Source organism: Vipera ursinii (genome assembly GCF_947247035.1).
Source record: "Vipera ursinii genome assembly, chromosome: 2".
In the NCBI taxonomy this organism is placed as follows: Eukaryota; Metazoa; Chordata; class Lepidosauria; order Squamata; family Viperidae; genus Vipera; species Vipera ursinii.
Window position 1 is genome coordinate 125,204,284 of NC_139513.1, and position 22,569 is coordinate 125,226,852.

The window sequence follows — 22,569 nt, forward strand, 5'->3', positions numbered from 1 at the left end:
TAGATATTCCATTTGCTGCAGTACTGCTTGCATACATTTTGGGGGAGACTTTGAGGGCAGAATGAGGGATGGAAACAGTATATTCAGGTTTCTTGTTTTCAGCATTCCAAGGCTTTGGGACAAGTGGCTTTAGGAAAGTACAATGAAAGTAGAATATAATCCCATTAATTATGAAAGGTGGTCAAACAAGAGCTCTTTCTCAGTCATAACCATTGCCACAACATCTGCCAAGCAAAGAAGTTCTTACAGCACATCTCATAATGCTGGGGTCAGTCCGGAGAAAGAGAAATTTGGAGAAGCTACTAAGAAACTGGTTCCCCCTCTGTGTAGGATGCTACCGTATATGGAAGCTTGTAAGCCTATATGCAGATGTTTTTCAATTGCACCAATTAATATATGCTGCTCTCGGGGCATCAGGTGAAGCCTCCCTATTGAAACTAATGAGAACTAACTCCCTGGGAACCTACTCTTTGCTTCTTTGAATTTCATGGTGAAATACAAGAAGAAGTAATGGTGTTAATTAAATATGTGAAAACCTTACTCACATATCAGGGCTTTGCATAAATGGCACCTGCTTTCCTCTGCAAGTCCATTTCATGGCCAGGATTTTCCTTATCTTACAAGCATGCACTTTCGGATTACTTTTACTTACTTTTTCTTTCTGTTGGTGACTTGATTTCCTGGTTGCAGTTCGTATGCCTATCTGCATTTTCGCATAGTATGCAGTGCCCATGTGTAAGATTAGTTATACTGTAAGGATATGTGTAAGAAAAAATGTTCTAAGCTATACAATGATTAAACTGTAGTGCACCTTTAAAAAACATTTGTGATGTTTTGCACTGTAAGGGCATAAATGGATATGTGTGTGCAAAGTACACCAAGTGTGCATAGTAGCTGAACAGTAGCATTTAAACTGCATGAGAATGTATGTTAATATTTTATGATGAGTTAGTTTATCTGATGTCCATATAAGCAGCCAGAAAAAACTAGTTTTATATCGAGGCTAACATTTCATTATCCTCAAAGACTCAATTTTGGGAAATTCTTAGGAGACAACTTTCAAAACAACAGTTATTGCTAACTCTGATCATCAATGTGTTACTGTGTACAGTTAATGGTGTGTTCCTTAATCAATATGAGTGTATTTACACATTTATATATTGATGACTGAAGTATGCCTGAACTTGCTTGTGTGTTGTCTAAATAGGGCCTATAAAAGTGTGACTTCTACTTGCAGTGGACTACAGTTGTGTTCCTTTGACAACATACCATGTTATTCTTTTCCTTAAGAGATACCACTATTTCCATGAGAATCTGGTAGATCCAGATCTTGAGCTAGCTGTGTGGTATAAAAAATATATTGAGCCTCTAGATAGAGTGCAGAGATGAGCAAAAAAGATTAGGAGACTGGAGGCTAAAACATGAAGAACGGTTGCAGGAATTGGGTATGTCTAGTTCAGGGGTCAGCAACCTGAAACAGTGAAAGAGCCACTCGGAACCGGTTCCCTCACAAAAGGAAAAACTGGGAGCTACAAAAAATGTGTGCGCATGCGCGTACATGTGTGCATGCGCAGAACAGGGTTTGACTGAAGAGTGGAGACAAGGCGAGATATGCACCTACCCTGCATATTTTAATTGATTGGTTGAACTTTTTTAGTCCCTTTTTTTTGGACTGCACATGGCAGAGGACTGGGAGCCGCAGGAGACGGCTGAAAGAGCCGCATGCAGCTCCAGAGCCGCGGGTTGCAGACCTGTGGTCTAGTTTAATGAAAAGAAGCACTAGGGGTGACATGATACCAGTGTTCCAATATCTAAGGGGCTGAGACAAAGAAGAGGGACTCAACCTATTCTCGAAAGCACTGAAGGCAGGACAAGAGACAATGGATGGATACTTATCAAAGAGAGATCTAACCTAGAACAAAGGAGGAATTTCCTGACAGTTAAAACAATCATGATGGAATGACTTGCCTCCAGAAGTTGTCGGTATGCCAACACTTTGAGGTTTTTAAGAAGCGATTGGACAACCATTTGTCTGAAATGGTATAGGGTTTCCTGCCTGAACAGTAGGTTGAACTAGAAGACCTCTAAGGTCCCTTCCAACTCCGTTATTCTGTATTTCTTGGGGCCTTTTGACCACAGAGTTTAGGAAATGTCAATTTTGTCTGGTACTATTTTGTCTTGGTTTATTATAGATTAAGGGTAGGCAAGCTTTCAATCTCTGCACATTTGTCTACTGCTATGTACATTGCTATATATTTTGTCTTGAAAGACTCGGATGAAAGGCAATTAAGAGGGAGTGAATTTCATTATTGCATTGAAATGTCCCAGACACAGATTTTCTAACAGATTTTTAGAGCAGAACAATGTGTGGGAGAAAAATACCCATCTCAATTTTCTCTGGAGTTTTTTTTCCTCGTTTTGTAGGAAAGTTATTTAGGAAGCATGTGTCTGGAATGTCCAACTTCCATTTTTCCACAGCAAAGAGGTAGGGAAAAAGCAATTTGCAGGAGGAAAAGAATGGATGATGAGGAAGTGGGTTGAACCATCCCTCTGCCCCACCCCAGTCATATTTTAACCTCTCAGCTTATTTTTCCTACTACCCTTCTCAACAATTTTATCCATGAAAGAAAGCTTGGAGACTCAATGATGGCTATGCAATATTATTTGGTCAAGTGATGATTTCTTGAAAATAAGTTCTATCACTAGCTCTGGTAGTATTTTTTTCCCCTTCAAAAGTTGGATTCACCCTGACTCAGCCTCCTGCCACCAGTTTGGAAGCATCCACAACTAGAAAGAATAGGGATCCAGACTCTAAATGGCAGAGTTGATATAGCAGAGAATCTTATCTGCTTTCTCTAGACCAGTAGATTTAAACTCATAACCTCACAAGACATAGTCTCACCTCGGGAGCAGTTGTCCAGCTGGTATTTGAGCCCTCAGACTGGTTTTGTCCAGCAGAAGTCTAGAAAATTATTCACAGTGTTTTTGCAGATGGTCTTCTACTAATCTTTCCCTAAAAGAGTCCATATTATTTTGAGAGTGGTTGCTGTATGATAATACAAGCAGTGTATTGCAGTGTAGGTTTGAATGCCGGTTGCTATCCACGTTGGAGCAGTGGGCTAATGCCTCCTTAAGTAACACCAGCTGCCTGCAATTAGTGCAGGTTCGCATCCCACCAGGCTCAAGGTTGACTCAGCCTTCCATCCTTCGAGGTAGGTAAAATGAGGACCCAGATTGTTGGGGGCAATAAGCTGACTTTGTAATAATGCCGCTTGGGTGTGTGTGAAAGCCCTAATAAGCAGGCATATACATAGAATGAAGGCTACTGCTAAGCTTGTAAGCCGCCCTGAGTCTTCGGAGAAGGGCGGGATATAAATGGAATTTAAAAAAAAAATGTTTGGTCAGATTCACTCAGTCTTCTGCCAGTAATGTGCTAGGCTTCCTCTAAGTCAGTTCATCTCCCAGAGCTCTTCAGTAAACTAAGGATTTCCCCCTGGATTGACAAACTGGGAGAGACTGCATAGGCACAATCCTTTCCAAGATTTTATCTGCCTCCTTCCAGCAGGTGACTTCAACAGAACTACCAATCAGAATCTCAGGAAACTCCCCAACTGCATTCTGGAAACTGAATGCTTCTGTTAGACACCTAGAGTGATCGTATAGGTCTTCCCTCTGCTTTATGAGCCAGGTCCTCAGTGATCTGGGGCATTCGCATGGTGGCCATGAATTACTAGTCTATCTCTGACCCTTCATTTGAAGAAGACAGATTGAAATCCCCCAGCATCAGAAGTCCAGAGAATTCCACCACCAGCCCTGTGATAATCAGACAATTTGGGATAGTACAATAACAAGAATCTTCCGTTATCCTTTGAGTGCAACAGTACAAACAAAGCTTCACAACTGGTATGTCTAGTGCTTTTGATTGAATATCGCACTGGGAGGGAGGCTCCATTTCCTATGCACTGGCAGAGAACTAGCAAGAAATGACTGATGAGCAAGGAAGTTAATTTCCTGCCTGTTGAGCATCTACTGCAGTTTTATCGGCCTGTTTTCTCCAACAGGACACAACAACCATGAAGGGACCGCTGGCACACAGTACTTTTTGGCTTATCTGCCTACTATTCCAGGCTTCTGGAAATGAGAAAGAGGTGGAAGAGAGGCCCGGAGTGCCCACACGGCCACCACTCTGGGATCAGACGTCTAGGTGAGTTATTACAATAAAACCAACATGTCATAAATAACACACACAAACACACACACATGCCTGTTCTCTTGAATAGTGGAAGCTGATCTCAAGGGACCATGTTTAAACAGACCGCATATCTGGTCAGCTGTTCAGAACTGTAAAACTTTTAACCAGAACTGCTGACAGTTGAAGAAAACACTTCATGGTTGTACTTCAATGCCCAATTAACTTCATTAATGTGCATCTTCTATGTGCAGTTTATGCACAATTAACTCACTCTGTCCCACTTTAAATTAAGCCAGAGGCTGCTGGGTGCAAATGGCTCTGGAGGAGGTACAAATGACTGCAAATATCCTTAAAGGTTGAATCATAGGAACACAATTAAGGATCCTGTTTAATCAGAGTGAACATTCTCTAGGCCTCTCTGTACTGGAAAGGGCCATGTTTGTTTATGCTAGCATCCACACCAATGAACTCCTTTGCTGACCAGCCTCCATCCAGTCTTAATTTGGCCTGATCATTCCTAGAAAATGGTACAGAAATGTTGAGTGCCTCTGTATTCTTTGAGCGGAAAATGGCCTCAGGACAAGTGGGGCAGGTAAGGTCAATCAATCAATTCCAACTTCTCGATCTTTCACGAGAAGTTGGAATTGATTGACCTTTTTTTCCCCAAAAAAACCTTCCTTTATTTCCTTTCACATGGCAGCAGCGGATCGCGAAAGAGAAACGGCACGGGGCTGGGAGTCAGATAAGGAAAGAAAGGCGATTTCTGGGTGGAGAGAGGATTTCTTTCCTTACCTGCCCCACTTGTTCCGAGGCTGCTTTCTACTCAACTGCGTTGCTCTTGCCAATGGCCTGACCACCCACTTCAGCACCCTCCCTCCAGGAGCCTCTGGTGCTCCACCTGCTGCTTTGGTGGCTCTGTAGGCAGAGCTGCAAAGTTCTCTTCTCTGTCAAAGAAGAGAACTTCGCAGCTCTGCCTACAGAGCCATCAAAGTTGTTGCTGAATGGGCAGGTGAGGGAGGAAACTACCCCGCTTGTTCCACGGCCAAGCTGCATTGCAGCGGCATTGGGTGTCATACGCGAGGCAGCAAACAGCTGTGTTTCACCAAAACCAGCCGTTTGCCACCTCCTGCCCAATGCCGCTGCCATGAGGCCATGGAACAAGCCGGGTGGAGGTAAGGAACCGGTATATTGGCTTGTTCTGCAGCCTTATGGCAATGGCACTTGGTGCAATACGCGAGGCAGCAAACAGCCACGTTGCGCCCGAACCAGCAGTTTGCCACCTTCTGCCCAATGCTGCTGCCATGAGGCCGCGGAACAAGCCGGGCAGCGGTAAGAAACCGGTATACCAGATCCCCTCTCCCCTTCTCTGCCTGTTGCTGGAGGGCTGGCCTGGTATTCGCAGTGGGCTGCAGAGCCCCAGAGTGTGACGGTCGAGGGGCCGGCAGGCACAGTTGGCCCCCATGTGCTTGCTGTGTGTGGGGGCCAATGGTGTCAGGCAGCAGCTGCCCCGGCCCCTGCCTCACCTTGGCTTGCCCTGCAGCAATGGCACCCCTGCCCTGCCCCCTGCCTCGCCTCATCTCACCCTGCAGGATGAGCCTCCTGCCCACCTGCCAGAGACCCCCTGGATCTCCCCCAACCCTGCCCGGCCCCCACAGACATCCCTGCCCACGAGCAACATCGATGTGGCCACACCCACCCCACCCCAGCCACGCCCACCCAGTCTTCCATTACCACTGCAGCCACACCCACCCAGTGGGCCATGCCCACCTGGCACCTGACGATAAATAAGTGGAGTTTGGGTTGCAGTTTGGGCACTCAGTCTCTAAAAGGTTCGCCATCACTGATCTAGGGTGTTGGCTATTCCTGCCAGCTTAGTATCATCTGCAAATTTGATAAGTTCCCCTTCAATTCCCTCATATAAGTCGTCTTTCCCACCTCCATAAAATGTCTATTCTGTTTCATTTTTAATGAATCTGGGGAGGCACTGAGAGCTAGAATTTCTTTATTTGATTGTTATAATGTATACAGTAGCTAGAATTGTTGACCTTGACTTAGGGGACAATATCAATTGTGAATACGTGCAGATGGCCCTGCTCTCTCTGGCCACTTGCAGAACCATGAATGCAAGGTCATAAAAGGAAACACCCAATATCCTAACCCACCCGGAAGCATATGGTGTCTTAGGGAAACACCTAAACCACCCAAAAGGGAACATATGGTGTCTTGGGGGAACACCCAAAAGGGAACATTTCTAGTTACTTCTGCTTTCTTTCTTCTTATCTAAAGTCCAAAGTAAGGCATCTGATATGCTGCCTCCGGGTGAAACCAGACATCAAGAGGGGGTTCTGCCGTTTTCGGTTGATCATATCTTGGCACAACAGCCACCTCCTTCTGATTCTGGGGATCCTAAGTCTGTGCCTGAACAGTCTGGGGAATTACAAACATCATTCCACGTCTTTCTCAGTAAAATAGAAGGCCAAGATGGTCCCCAATTTCTCAGTTTAGGAATTTGGGGCTCCAATACCCATATACAGAATATGCAAGCGTGGGTTAAGCTTTTGAACGTAATAGATTGCTGGATATGCACACATATACCCCCCACTGATACACATGGATTAGTCATGGAAGCCACATCCTTAGGAGCCTTTATGTTCAGGTCACTGGCCACGTCTTATCCGAGGCCATGATTTCCAATGCCACATCCTGGTTTTTACCTTGCAACAAAATATATAGAACAGAGAATTGGGAAAATGTATAGTCATGCTGGCAACCTTTTGTATTTCTTTTTTTAATTAAAAAGTTTCACAATACATTTTATTTTTAACAAAACACAACACCTCCCAACCCCCTCCCCCCTCCCCAACCCTCCCCAACACCTCCCTCCCCTCCCCCTCCCCCCTCCCCGACTTCCCAGAGCTAAATACAGGGTGTAAGAATACAAACAATCATAATCAACCTTATGCAAACAACAATAAACTATTAAATCTATCGCACTTTAAATCTTATAAAATAACTACAAGCAGTATAAATATCACATCAGTACTTATTCAAATGCTAAATGAAACTTTTTAGTCCCATATTTAGAATATAATCAATCCATTTTGTCCATCCATTATATCTCTGTTGCGAATAGCCTTTCAGGTACGCTGAGATCTTACAATCTTTTCTTCTCTTAAAATATTATACAGCTGCAAATGCCATACATTCCTTTCCAAACTTAAAATTTCCTTATATGTAATCACATCATATTTAACCCCAACACTTATATTTTCTATTGCGTGTTTCGATATTGTCCATATAGGTATCTTACAATTTAACTTATATCTATACTTTTCCCAAACTCGCAACAGAGCATGTCTTAAAATATGTACCTTAAACACATTATCCACCTTCATACAATAAATATGCATACCAGCCAAATAACAAATCATAACCTTCAAAAAATGTTTTGTGAGGGGTTTTGTGAGGGGTTAGTATGCGCGCTGTGGCCTTGGATACACCGTGGATATAAGGCAGTGTTATCCGTGATGTTAAGGCGTTGTCACATTCATGGCGGGTAGGTTCACTTGGCCTCCTGTATTGTCTGATGAAGTTAGACGGGTACCCGTTGTTTTTGCAGACACGATAAAGGTGGCATCTTTCTTCCCTTTTTGCCTTATTCGTGCTGCAATGCGTATCTATACGTCTAAAGAGGGTTCTGATACAGCTGGCCTTATGGGTTGTGGGGTGATTACTTTCATAATGAAGTATCCTGTCCGTATGGGTGGATTTACGGTAGACCGATGTGTGTAACGAGCCATTGTGTCTTTTAGGGGAACTCCAACCTCGGGGCTGGCCAAATGGCTATATGGCAGATTAAGATATCTAGTAATGAACAATGACACCACTGTGAACTCCTCTAGTGAATTTTTAGAGAAAATTAGATCCGTTAGCATAGAGGAGGGGGAGATCAAGATTTCCTATGACGTCACCTCCCTATTCACCTCAATTCCACAAAACTTAGCACTTGCTGTAATTGGGGACTGCTTGCAACAGCAGGGAGTGGGGCAACATCAAGATTCACTTAGCAACGAAGATCTGCTTCAGCTTATGTCCCTATGCCTGAAAACGTTTTTTACATTTCAAGGCACCATTTATGAACAGGTGAAGGGCACCCCTATGGGGTCCCCCATCTCTGGTATCATTGCAGAAGCAGTCCTGCAACAGCTAGAGACCCGCGTGATGTCCACGTGTCGGCCCAAGCTTTGGATGAGATACGTGGATGACACCTTTGTGATTGTCAAAAAGCAGGACAAGGACAGGCTGATGAGGAAGCTCAATTCCATCTATCCTGATATCCGCTTCACTGCAGAAGAAGAGACCAATGGGGCTTTGCCCTTCTTAGATGTGTTAGTTAGGCGTCAACCTTCAAAATTTAATAATCTCATTTGTGTTAAATTAATCCAATCACTTATCACTGACAAGGCAGCAGCTTCATAATATAGTTTAAAATTAGGCATTTTAAGACTACCTCTCTCACACATATCCTGCATAATCTTAACTTTAACTCGTGGCCTTTTCCCTACCCAAACAAATTTATTAATACCACAACCTTTTGTATTTCTATAGCAGGGGCTAAATTTCCCTAAAGTTCATTAATGAAAAAAGGTAGGTAGATGAACTTCTGTGGTGCAGTTATTATAGATAAGAAATTTATTGAAAGGAGGCGATGTGTCGATGGCTTTAATTTACAATCGTCCCCTCTCATTTTTCTTTTTGTCCACTTTTTCCGTTTTTCTCATCCTTAATAGATTGTTGTTTTTATAAGAAAAAAAAGATGAGGAAAATGATGGGAAGGTTGCAAGGGTTTTTGTTTGTTTGTTTGCCATGCTTAAATATCTTTCCAGCTAATAAATTATTGCTAAATGTATTAAATTACACCTATAAGAAGGTACATTGTGACAATCTTTTCTTTATTATTATTCCACCTTTATTTTGTACAATTCCAGAGAGCCAACGTAATGTTCCTGCCTCCCATTTTTCCCAAAAACAACCCTATTTGGTGGGTTGGGCTGAGAGAGGGAGCAACTGGCCCAAAATCACCCATCCAGTTTCCATGCCTAAGTGAGGACTTGATCTTCTGGTTTCTACTCCAGTACTTTAACCACCACACCAAAATGGCTTTCTTGTTTAATTAAATGAATGTGTAGCCTTGTGTCTATTAGGCAATCCTATGGCATCCTCATACATATCATTCTGGAAGTGACTGTAGATTTTGTTTATACTATAGACAAGGACTTTTCAACCTTTTCACAGATTGTACCACTTTTAAAGGTAAAGGTAAAGGTTCCCCCGCACATATGTGCTAGTCGTTTCTGACTCTAGGAGCCGGTGCTCATCTCCGTTTCAAAGCCGAAGAGCCAGCGCTTGTCCGAGGACGTCTCCGTGGTCATGTGGCCGGCATGACTAGATGCCAAAGGCACACGGAACGCTGTTACCTTCCCACCGTAGTGGTCCCTATTTTTCTACTTGCATTTTTATGTGCTTTCGAACTGCTAGGTTGGCAGAAGCTGGGACGAGTAACGAGGCATTCAGGATTCGACCCACCAAACTGCCGACCTTCTGATTGACAAGCTCAGCGTCCTAACCCACTGAGCCACGCGTCCCTTTTAGGACATGACAATATTCGAGTACCACCAGTGCTTAGCAAGGTGTCAAAAATGATGACTAAAAAAAAGGGGGATTTTGGATTTTACTGATTAGATTCATTTGTTGTTATAGAAATGGCTAGTTTATAATATGGAAAAGTAAAAAGTTGAGGTTCAATGTTAATGCTTCCTTCCTACTGCAACAGTGGAACTCAGAAGTCAATGCCTTTTCTTTTCTTTTTCCCTTCTTCCCCCTAACTTTTCCCTTTTTCTCCCACCCTTTGCTCACAACCCCCCCTCACCCTTTCCTAGCAAAAGCCTCTCGATTGCTCTCATTCACTCACACTTTGCTCACAAAAGCTTCTCTCTCGCTCTCATTTACTCACATGTTGCTCACACAAATTTCTTCCTCGCTCTTTCACTCACCCTTTGCTGCAAAGGCCACTCACTTGCTCTCTCCTCACCACTTTGCTAACAAAAGCCTCTTCTATTCTGTGTGTTTTTTTCTCTCCCACCAAAACCTGCTCCTTTTATAGCTTCTCCTCTCTTCCCCCTTCTCCTCCTCCATTTCTCTTCTAGGTGCACTGGAAACTCCAACCAGCATGCAGCTGCGCACGCAGATCCTGGGGCTTCTGCCAAGCCCTGTGGCTCCAGCTGATCTTCTCCAGGCCTTCGCGGTGCCGCTTTAGCTCATTCTTTCCCTGCTTCACTTGGCTAGGGGTTGCGTACCACCTGCCAGGTGCTAAAGTACCACCAGTGGTATGCGTACCACCGGTTGAAAAGCCCTGGTCTATAGGATACAAATATGTTTCTCAGTCATAACAAATTAAATGATTGGGACTGGAATCATGGTAACTATAATAGAAAAAAATGATATAAATGATTTTGAATCTCACTTTAAACTGATCAAGTCAGTTGAAAGCTGGCTTTGTCTTGAATTGGAGTGATAAAAAAACTATCCCAGTTTTCAAATGACAGTTCAAAAGCTGTAATCATGCAATCCTGGATCAAAAACTGGTACTAAGCACTTATAGTTTCATAAAAAGTCAGGATTCCAAGATACACTAGGTATCAGAGTTTTGAAGTACAAGTACCTCGACCATTTCAACAAAGACTTATTCCATGGATGTTTTAATAGTTAAATGAATAGACTTTTGGTAGTGCAATACTGGAAGAAGGAGGACCTACCTACTATTGAAGAATGGACTTCGAAAGTTTCGAACTTGGCAGAAATGGCTAAAATCTCGGCATATGTGAAAGATCATTCGCAACAGAGATATATAGTGGAATGGAAAAGATGGATTGATTTTATTCAGAACAAATATGGGACTACAAAGTATCATTTAGCATTTGAATAGTTATTAGTTATTGTAATTAGAGGCTATATTATTTTTCTTTTCTATGGTTAAGGAGAGTTAAAGTGCGATAGGGTTCAAAGTGTAATTATAGTAATTAGATTATTTTAGAGTAAGATTGTGTGATGTAATACCCTGTATTCGGCTCTGGGAAGTCGGGTGTGTGTGTGTTGGGATGGGAGGGATGGGGAGAGGGATGGGGTGGATGGGGTATATGTTTTAAAAATGTATTTTAAAAGTTACATATACATATACATATACATATACATGCACATACACATACACATACACATACACACATATATATATTCCTTGATAAGATTAAAAATACGAATCCCAGGCATGCTAAAATTAACAAACAAATGAACACTGGGATAGAATTAAAAACTAAAACAGTTTTTATTGCTGAAAAATCAAGCTTTCGTTGGCCAACTGCCAACGTCATCAGGATGGAGATGCTGGGGTGGGGAGATTCCGTTTATACTGTTGGTGTCTGCACTCTGCTCATGGAGCACGCTCAGATCTGTTTGTTGAGGTCTGCCGTATTTCTTTGAGTTGTCGCGCATCCGTTTTTGGGATGTATTTGTCTCTGGGTATCTGTTGTTATAAGTGAATTGTTTATAGCTCCATGTGTTGTAGCCATAACCCTGGTCATTGTCCGTGTTCTCATGCCAGGGATCTTAAATGGTTGTTGCTCTTCTTCCTTGTGTTCGACATTGCAGAGTGGCTGTGTGCTGGTGCAACCTTGGATTTGATGCAATGAGGTAATTTGTGAATTCTTGTGCTGTTTGTCTTCATGTCGTGCATGTCGTTGCTCTTCCCAATTTTTTAGTGCCTGGTATGCAGGGGGGAGGTCTATATGCCGGTTGATGGAGGAATGGTTTGAAAACCAAGCTTCCTTAAACAAGCGGCCGCCTTTAGTGTTGTCACTGGCAATTGCCTCAGTCCCTGCTAGATTAAAGGCATGGTTGTGTGTAGCCATGTGTGTCCACACCTGTGAACATTGTTCTTGTCTTCTAATAGCAAGCTTGTGTTCATGCACCCTAGTCCTCAGTCATTTTGCTGTCTCCCCAATGTAATTGCAATTGCAATTCTGGCATGATATCTTGTATACGACCGAGGCTTTTTCTTCATTGGGGAGTGGATCTTTAGGGCGCATGACACAAGCTCGTAAGGTCCGATCAGGTCTGTGGGCAACACCGACTTTGTGAGGGGTTAGTATGCGCGCTGTGGCCTCGGATACACCATGGATATAAGGCAGTGTTATCCGTGATGTTAAGGCGTGGTCACATTCATGGCGGGTAGGTTCACTTGGCCTGCTGTATTGTCTGATGAAGTTAGACGGGTACCCGTTGTTTTTGCAGACACGATAAAGGTGGCATCTTTCTTCCCTTTTTGCCTTATTCGTGCTGCAATGCGTATCTATACGTCTAAAGAGGGTTCTGATACAGCTGGCCTTATGGGTTGTGGGGTGATTACTTTCGTAATGAAGTATCCTGTCCGTATGGGTGGATTTACGGTAGACCGATGTGTGTAACGAGCCATCAGGTTGACGCCTAACTAACACATCTAAGAAGGGCAAAGCCCCATTGGTCTCTTCTTCTGCAGTGAAGCGGATATCAGAATAGATGGAATTGAGCTTCCTCATCAGCCTGTCCTTGTCCTGCTTTTTGACAATCACAAAGGTGTCATCCACGTATCTCACCCAAAGCTTGGGCCGACACGTGGACATCATGCGGGTCTCTAGCTGTTGCAGGACTGCTTCTGCAATGATACCAGAGATGGGGGACCCCATAGGGGTGCCCTTCACCTGTTCATAAATGGTGCCTTGAAATGTAAAAAACGTTTTCAGGCATAGGGACGTAAGCTGAAGCAGATCTTCGTTGCTAAGTGAATCTTGATGTTGCCCCACTCCCTGCTGTTGCAAGCAGTCCCCAATTACAGCAAGTGCTAAGTTTTGTGGAATTGAGGTGAATAGGGAGGTGACATCATAGGAAATCTTGATCTCCCCCTCCTCTATGCTGACGGATCTAATTTTCTCTAAAAATTCACTAGAGGAGTTCACAGTGGTGTCATTGTTCATTACTAGATATCTTAATCTGCCATATAGCCATTTGGCCAGCCCCGAGGTTGGAGTTCCCCTAAAACCCTTCTCCCAGAAGAAGGAAGCTAAAGCCACCAGCCTGATGATGACGGATGGGATTCCGTCGAAAAGTTGCCCCTACACCTTTAGTTCTATGCGGGGAAAAACCCGAATAACCAAAGATCCATATATATATATATATATATATATATATATATATATATATATATATATATATATATATATATATATATATATATATATATATATAAAATAATAATAGTTAAATGAATACAGACTAAAGGACACCTGCCACAGTTTGGATTGAATTATAATCCATACATACTTCTACTCCCAAGGTATTTTTTCACATAATATTCCATTTTGCGTTACTCCCAAGGTATTTTTTCACATAATATTCCATTTTGCGCTCAGGTGCTTAAGTTGGAGGCAGGACCTACTCGCACATTTAATTATTATATCTTGACTTAAATCTGGGTTCAGGTTTTCAGGATTGGGGAAGACAACTGTGCTAGGTCCTGATTTCTTGGGATTGGATTTGCTGATTGCTGCCCATAAGTTGTGCAGGCAGGGCTCTCAATAATTCCTGTCAACTACATTTAACTTTTCATATTTTGTAAAACAGTGCTATTGGGGAATAGGATGGACTTATAGTAGTAAAACTCAGGGGATGAGTCTCCTTTCCCAGTTCTGGCCCTTTGACCGCTCTGTCTATGCTGTTCCTGCCTCCCAGAACTGAATATGGCTATCAGAGACACAGCAAGCAGCCAGGAAGGTCGGAGTGTGTTCGTTGCTGTGATCCTCCTGCAGCACATCCCATGTATTACCCCGTGCCTCAGATCAACATGACCATCCTGAAAGGTAAGAGCCACTGGGCCAGTTGTGCTCTTTTGGATTCAAAATGTGAGATTTGGCCATTCATTTATCCATCAGCAACATGCATCACAAACATACCTCTGTGGACAACATGAAAGTTATCATGGATATTAGAGTATCATGTACATTTATCCATGATCAGTTGGACCGGAGATGTTCTGCTTGCCCTTCTAAGATTTGGGCTTTTTTTTTGTCATCCTGGAAAAACATTTATTGTTCCTGCTATTAGTTATTTCAAGTCTTTAAATTGGCAATGTCCTCTGACTAAACTCTCTCCAATTCCAAGGCCACATCCACCCAATTGTTTTGCTGTATTCCTGTCCCTGAGCCAGCAGGAAATCATGCTGTGCTAAATCTGCTGCCCCCACACATGCGCTTATGGAACTGCTGTCCATACAGCTTTAATCAGCAACATCCTGTGATAGGCTGTTTTCTTGATTGACATCCAAGCTTGCCCAACATCATCCATCCTATGAAAAGCCTCCTCCAATGGATATGCACAACACTCTGATTACTGTACTCCATACATTCCTCCCTATTTCTTTCCTGTGGTATTATTGACTGATTTTTAAAAATTACTTGAAAGTACAAATCAACCAGTTGACTGACATATCAACCACTAGAGGGCAGCAAATAGTTTTTGTCTCTCTCTTGTTTGCCATATAGTGATCATTCAGGGTCCTACAATGAAAATGCAGTTGTTGGATAAATGCTGTTGAAGAATTGGAGTTTGAGAAAGGGGATTAGCTATGGGGATTGGTGTGAAAGCTATAAATTACTCTAAGAAAATCTCTGCCAGCTGGCAGAGATGGCAAAATTGACGGTTTTGATTAAAGAAAAGAATAATAATAAACCTTTATTGTCAAGGTACATGTGTACATTGAGATTAGCTGAGCCTCACCCCATGCTCTCTCCCCCCAACACACAGTGACAACAAACCCTCCATCCCACCACACTATGTGAACCAACTACACCACACACCGGCCTCCCAAGTCAATTCTGCATAAGATTATGTCCCATTTAAAAGCCTAACAGCCCACGGATAAAAGCTATTTTTCAGCCTGTTGGTACGGCTGGCTATATTCCTATATCTCCTACCAGATGGTAGGAGAGTAAAGAGATACCGTCCAGGGTGTGAGTCATCCCTGAGAATCTTCCTCACTCTTCCAAGGCAACAAGCCCTGGCGATGTCATCCAGTGGTGTCAGGGAACAGCCCACAATGTCTTGTGCTGTGCTCACTACCCTCTGTAATACTTTCCTATCCGCGGCTGTCAGACCAGCATACCAAACCACAATACCATACGAGAGGACGCTCTCTATAGTAGACCGGTAAAAGAGGGTCATTAGCTGTTGTTCTACCCTGTTCTTCCGCAAGACCCTGAGAAAGTGAAGCCTCTGTTGGGCCTTTCTAGCCACCTGAGCTGTGTTAACTTTCCAGGTCAGATCTTCACAGAGGTAGACTCCCAGAAATTTAAAGGAGGAAACTCTCTCTACACAGTTCTCTCCAATGTAAAGTGGGGCAGGTTCCTCCTTTTTTCTCTGGAAGTCTAACACCATCTCTTTCGTCTTGCCCATGTTTAGGTGCAAGTTGTTGTTACTACACCATATGGATAGTTTTTGTACCTCCGCCCTATATGCTGTCTCATCCCCACCTGTAATAAGACCCACCACATACAAGTACCTTCATTTCTACATGAAGACCGCTTCTGGACTTTGTACTTGAGGTGGAAAAAAAATGAAACTTTGATTTTGGGTTTCATTGATTAGATTGATTTGATTTGTTATTACAGAAATGGCTAGTTTTTACTATTGTGAAAAACTAAAAAGTTGAGGCTTGACGTTAATGCTTTATTCTACTGCAACAGGGGAAATCAGAAGTCAATCTCTCTTTTTTTCTTATTCCTCCCTTTCCCTCCCTTCCTTCTCCCTTTTTCCTCCCCATTGTATCTTACTATTTGCTTTGTATTTTACTTTATATCTTAATAAAATGTTTAATAAAAAACACTCTAAGAAAATTGTATGAAGAAAGGAAATTAGGAGCAAGTGCTTAATTCCCTACCATCCAAGCTCTGGAAGTACAAAAAAATGAGTCCTTTCAATAATACTTTGAGTAATCTCTCTTATGCCAGGGATTAGTTAAGGTTTCACACTCACTAAATCAACCAATCCACTGGTGGCCCAACCCACTAAAAAAAGAGGTTATAGTAGTTGGGGTTCTGGTGTCCCATGTAGCCGAAAGAGGGTTGAGGGGTAGAAGAAATCATCATGGACAGGAAGCCAGCAGAACCAACTGGAGTCTCCAGTTTGTCGATACAGGATACCTAATTTCAGGCTACCTCCCCCATGTGCATCCATATTCCCTTTATTTTCCACATACAGCATTTGGAGACAGAATAAGAGAAAAACACCAGAACAAAGCACTGAAAAGCATATTTGAGCCGCCTCCTGTGAATGGTGAGATACAGGAGGGGCATGTGGACACGCCCTCTAGAAGTAGTTAGTAGGCTCTCCTCACCCGGGTATAAGGCAGTTGTGTAGATTTGTCCCAAGGCTGTGTGGTGAGTTGGTTGGGGCAGCCTGAGGGAACATCATTTACATTTCCTACAATATCCCCAGCATAACATTGCCCTGGAGCATTATGAGAAGTTAAAACACCAGCTCAGAGAAATGAGAACATAAATATAGCTGTACTGGATCTAAGTAAGGCATATTGAGCTGGGACTCTGTTCCTATCCAATATTTTTGATTCATACACAAATGAGATTTTCCCACTTCTGTTCTCCTGCAGTTGGTTTTTGCAGGATTGAGAAGCTGCTCTGATCAGGGAGGTAGTAGAGCTATCATGACTAGTAGGCATGGATAGCCACATCCCCATTAATTTGCTGAATCCCCTTTAAGATATTTAACTCAGCAGCAGCATTACATTCTGAGGTAATGAACACAGCTGTTTCATCAACTTTGGAACAGAGGAGAGAAGAGGACATAAAATGCCTCATGTTAAAATCAGTTCTATACTTGGAAATCTTTCACACCAGGGGGCAGGACAGCCAGGGTTTCTCCATCCATTTTCACCTGGTTTTCAGAATTTGTTCCATCTATAAGGTGGCCTCCCTCCACTCTGTCTTAGATTATTACATCAGTTCTGCCTATGGAAGCAGATGGGGAGGGAGCATGGTGCGCAGCCAGAGGGCGAATAAGCTAACAATATTGCAGCTGCCTCATCTCTTAATTCATGAGGGAATTTCAAAGTGCATAAATTTCAGAGAGCTCTAGGATATGCCCTCATATTTCTAAGTTCCACCACTTCATAAGGGACAGAATCACAACTTATTAGTTGGCATCGGCAGCTCAGATCATGCTTTGAAATCCCTGCCCATCTGACCCAAGTCAGTTAGCTGCCAGTTTGGAGCAGAAATGGAACAGGCTTCCAGAAGCCATGGAGAATTGGCTTTTGGAGTCCTGTCCCTCCTAAGTTTTAACCACAGTGTGGAGAGGCTGTCTTTGAACAAAACTTTGGGATTTGCAGAATCTAGACAGTTAGGTTAGGGAGAAGTTGTGTGGGTTAAGTAAATTCCTTGGCTGTTATGACAATTTTATCTAAGTTCCTTCCTTAAAAGAGACCAAAGGAAACCAACAATTAGTTTTGAGTCAGACTTAGGACACCAGAGGTTGCATTAGGACATGGCTTGATTTAGAGGGTGGAGATCATCAGAAAAGGCCCTGGGACTGCTGAATCCTGGGATTTCAAAGGAAAAATAAACCCCAGAAACCAACATTGGGTTGGGCAACATTGGCAATAGGCAGAAACCTTTGTGCTCACACTCTTTCATAGCCCCACCAAGCTTTTATTCACATTCCATCCTACACACAGTTTCTCTTCTATCTTCTATCAGTAACTCATATTTGTATTTCCTCTACTTACTTTGCAATTTATATCATGTTACTCCTCCAGGGTCTCAAAGCAGCATACACAGTAGGCGTCCACTATTATAAAAATAAAACAAGCCTATAAAATTAGGCTAAGCAAGACTGAAAGTTAGCTATTTCATTTAAGGACTGGGTTAAGCCTGGCTTAATAACTATGTCTATGTCCATACCTTTGTCCACATAAATCTGTACCCCCACCCCCTTGCTGTGCAAATAAGTTTGATAAAATCTTTAAACTGAATTAATGGAAGATTTTCCAGTCCAACTCTTTAGTTCTCTCACATGGGGATGCACGTATTGTTTATAACATTCATATATGCATAACACAATTCCACCCCTTTGGCCACTGCAGTTATTCTTCCCTGCTGACTCCAGATTCATTTGGGGAAAGCATTCATTTGAAATCAAATATAAGTGCTCCTAGCAGGACTGGGGAGTAGTGAAGAGAGGCCAACCAAATCAAATGGGGAGACTCTGCAGGTTGCATCTGGCCTATGAGCCAGAGGTTCTTCACCTGAGTTATGCTATAAGTATACTGTAAATTTATTGTACAGTTCTCTCTCTTCTTCCAGTCCAAGTCTTTTGATCATTCTAGATTCAAAAATGAAAATTTTCACCTTTTTTTGAACATTTATTTTCAATATTCAATTATTTTCAATATTCAGATTACGTGAGTGTGCTATACATTTTATCTAATGAATAAAAGAAACTACTGCTCCATATTTAATATTTAAACTGATTTAGCATAAAATTCAGGGGCAAGTCTAATACAGAAAAAATACTCATCACTTTGATAACTTTGCAGAGCAGACATATTTTTGTTTATGCAAGAGAAAGTATTTTACCACATATGTATGTGCCTGAAATCTAGGCCAGGAAGGACACCCTATGTAGTGGTTTTTCCCTGCCACAAGATTGGAGATGGTATATAGTTTTATTAAAGGGTGAGCCAGCAAGGAATAGCAGTGGATCGACTGGCGCCATTTCTGTTCAAGGTTTTCTGCCACAAGTGGGATGCATGGATTCTTTATTTATCTCCCTGTTGTATTAAAATGTATAAATAGATGTTTAGCCAAGAAATCAGCCATCTTTTTTTACCACAGTAATAGAAATAAGATGTAAATAGCGAAGAGGAAGTATTATAAAGTGCCAAGAAAATAATAGGATTCAGATCAATATTTGTTGCCCAAAGCATTTTGGATACTTTCCACATTAAGGGCATTTTCTGCTGTCTGGTTTGAAGCCAGAAAGTCACTGTACTTTATGAGATCTGTTCTCCTACTTTGGTGGTTCTATAAACTACAACTATCCTTGCAGTTACCTCTCTTCAATTGTTCCTAAAATATGCCTTCACCAATTGCTTCCCTCCAGATGGATTGGACATTAGTACCCTTAATCCTCAGCCAGAGTAAAACTCCCATACGTCTCCGGGGAGGGAGGCAGACCAGCTGGAGAAAACTGCAATCTATCATGACATCTTTATTTCTCAGGTGAGAAAGGGGACCGTGGTGATCGTGGCTTCCAAGGAAAGGTGGGAAAAGCCGGTGCAGCAGGCAAGAAGGGCGAGACGGGCTTCAAGGGTCAAAAGGGCAACATGGGGTCACCAGGAGAGAGCTGCAAGACCAACTATGCTGCCTTTTCGGTGGGTCGGCGGAAACCCTTGCACAGCAATGACTATTACCAGATACTCGTCTTTGACACTGAATTTGTGAACCTCTATGGCCATTTCAATATGTTTATGGGCAAGTTCTACTGCTACGTCCCAGGCGTATATTTCTTCAGTCTTAATGTGCATACTTGGAACCAGAAGGAGACTTACCTTCACATCATGCACAACACAAATGAAGCAGCCATCTTATACGCACAGGCTAGTGACCGAAGCATCATGCAGAGCCAGAGCCTCATGATAGAACTGCAGGACCAGGATGAAATCTGGATACGGCTCTTCAAGGGTGAACGTGACAATGCTGTGTTCAGTGATGAATATGACACCTACGTCACCTTCAGTGGGTATCTGGTTAAGCCCAGCTCAGATCCTTGAATCAACTAGCAGGTGGACAGCTTGTTCCTATCAGCTTTGGCTTGTCCCCTTTTCTGCTGATCTCTAGCACTACTCGCTGTGGGGGAGGCACTCACTTGCACTGAAAGCACCCACAGAACTCAGACCTCGAGATATTCTAAACTAGGATATCTCTTTTTGATAAACATGGCTTTTCTACTACATTAGCCTTACCTGGTGTTCTCCTAATGGGATGGACTAGATCTTCCAAGATGCTAGAATTATCCAGTTACAGTTTTCAGTCTAGTTATGACTGAGACTTTGGAAAGGTGTCATCCAACATACCTTGAGGATCCCAAATTGGAGATTGACTCTTATCATCTTATCTTGAATCTCATTGATCAAACATCATATCTTCCCAGATTATAACTTAATGTTGATCCTGATAGGCCCGCCCGAAGCTAGAAGTCTTTCTGTTGTATCAATTATCTGATTTCTGGTCTTTCCCTTGCCCAGCATTGAACTTCATCTGTCCTGATGGAATCTCCTCCCTCACAGCTATGAAATTGCACTACCTCTAATTCATGTCCATATTGACTTTAACCTCCACCATTCATTTGTATTGATTTCCAAACTTTCTCCAGCTGGCTCAGTTGTGCTCCTTGAGAGAGATAGTGCTAGATACCACTACTGCTTGTGTTTCTTTGCCCCCATTTGAACAGTCAGATGATCCCCTCTATGTATGTGATTTAAATGCCTGTTTCTCATTGACTTCTGTCCTTCAGGCTCTCTTTTTCATTTAATCTCTTAGATATTTGAGTTCTCTGCAATGCACCTATGCCTTCTTCTGTCCCCTAGCTGGACATTGTGTTAATACCACCTAATAATAATAAAAGAAACATTGTTATTATTCAGTTTAACATTAGTTGAAAAAGCGACACCTTTTCTTTCTTTTGGAAGGCCTTGTTAACTGACCTTTTCATTCAGAAACTGCTGTTTGATGGAGATGCATTAAAAAGCGTAATGCTAAAGCACTGGTTCCACAAACCACTACCTATTGCAAGCATGTTCCCTCTCCTACAGTTCTTGGGCACTGCCCACCGTGGTAATTTTGACTTGGGTTGCAGGGAAGAATTAAGACTGAATTCCTGGCTTCAGTCAGAGGTATCTGTGTAACATCTTTTTAAAGTGCTTGTTGGGTGTAACACAGGCTTTTGCTATAAATGGGTTTAGCACTCTTAAGAGAGTAGGTTAGTCCCCTGCTGCACAGAAGGTCAATTTAATTATACGTTTCCTGCTGTGCTGGGTCAATGCAGACCCCGTGTATATTATGAAGAGGCAGAAATCTTCAGCAGTTTCCCACTTTCCATGTAATGATCATGACGACAGGGATGACAATAATGATGGTGGCATTGAATCTTTCCCCACTTTTGGCGCTGGAGAGGGCTGGGGAGTGGAAGAAAATTCCTGTTTTTCCTTTTATTTGGGAGTCCTGGCATAGAACTCCAAGGTGGTCATGAATGGATCCACTTTCAACCCACAGGCAGAGAAATATGATTGGCTGCTCCTGTGTCTGGGAAGACAGCAAGAACTCCACATTCTTAAGCCTATATGCCAAGGATTGGGGCAGGTGAGTTAGGACCGCAATGAGTGTGAATCATTCAGAGTGGCTGAGAAGAGGGAGGTGTTGCAAGGGTATTTCCATTTTTAAAGACCACTCTTTTGCCTCCTCCTTTGCCCACTCTGATTTGCAGAGAGAATGCCTGATGGCACAGAAGCACTACAGCCCCCTTTCCACGTGGAAACCCCTTTATACCAAGTAAATACATACACTTTTCCTATGGATTTTTTTGGTAATGTTTTAACTGCCTTTCAAGTTCGCTGTCTTTTTTGTGCCGTTCTCACATGCAGTCTTTTCAGCCAGCTCTGCTTCCCATCTTCTGCTGCTTGCATTTTTTTTCCTGAGAATGCCACAGTTTCCACAGATGTTACACATTCCAAAATATTACCCCACTCTTCTCCATTCTCCATTCTTTTGAAGTGTATTCATTCCCCCCCATCTGGAGTCCCCAATTTTCTCTCTTAGTGTGATGTTATAGAGACAAATTATAGGACGTTTCTGCTGGCTGAAGGATTGGAACAGCACAGTATATATCCTGAGATATAACAGACTCAGCCTTTGTTATGCCTTCATCCAGTCTCCAAATGCACCATACAACTCAGCGCTTTTGGGCGCCCATTTTGGAAGATAGTTTTTGAAACTGAGAGAGGGAAAACCTGGGAAACAAAGAGGGATACTAATGAGCAGAACTGTAATGGCTGAGATGATGCAGGACAAAGAAAGGCTGAAATGACTGGTTTGAGTCTCACTTCAAGGCTAGATACTGTATTCCAGTCTGCTGAGTCCCTTGTTCACCATTGTTGCTGAAATAGCTCATTTCTTCTAATGGACATCAAATTTTCTATCAGGAAAAGACGGTTTTGTGAA

The 22,569-nt window shown here is 42.6% G+C and overlaps 1 protein-coding gene across 2 annotated transcripts; it reads left to right on the forward strand.

The window, feature by feature from the left end:
• Positions 1–4,073: 4,073 nt before the first annotated feature.
• Positions 4,074–21,689, forward strand: C1QTNF1 (C1q and TNF related 1; the record flags this gene model as incomplete). 2 transcript variants are annotated; one of them, XM_083357316.1, is made up of 4 exons in its annotated part: positions 4,074–4,204; positions 14,012–14,139; positions 19,573–20,135; positions 21,625–21,689. In XM_083357316.1, the coding sequence occupies 3 exons, from the start codon at positions 4,074–4,076 to the stop codon at positions 20,121–20,123; spliced, it is 810 nt and encodes a 269-aa protein (XP_083213442.1). In that variant the 3' UTR covers positions 20,124–20,135; positions 21,625–21,689. The 2 variants fall into 2 exon arrangements, with proteins under 2 accessions (XP_083213442.1, XP_083213441.1); XM_083357315.1 differs by lacking the exon at positions 21,625–21,689 and having other exon boundaries at positions 19,573–20,957.
• Positions 21,690–22,569: the final 880 nt, after the last annotated feature.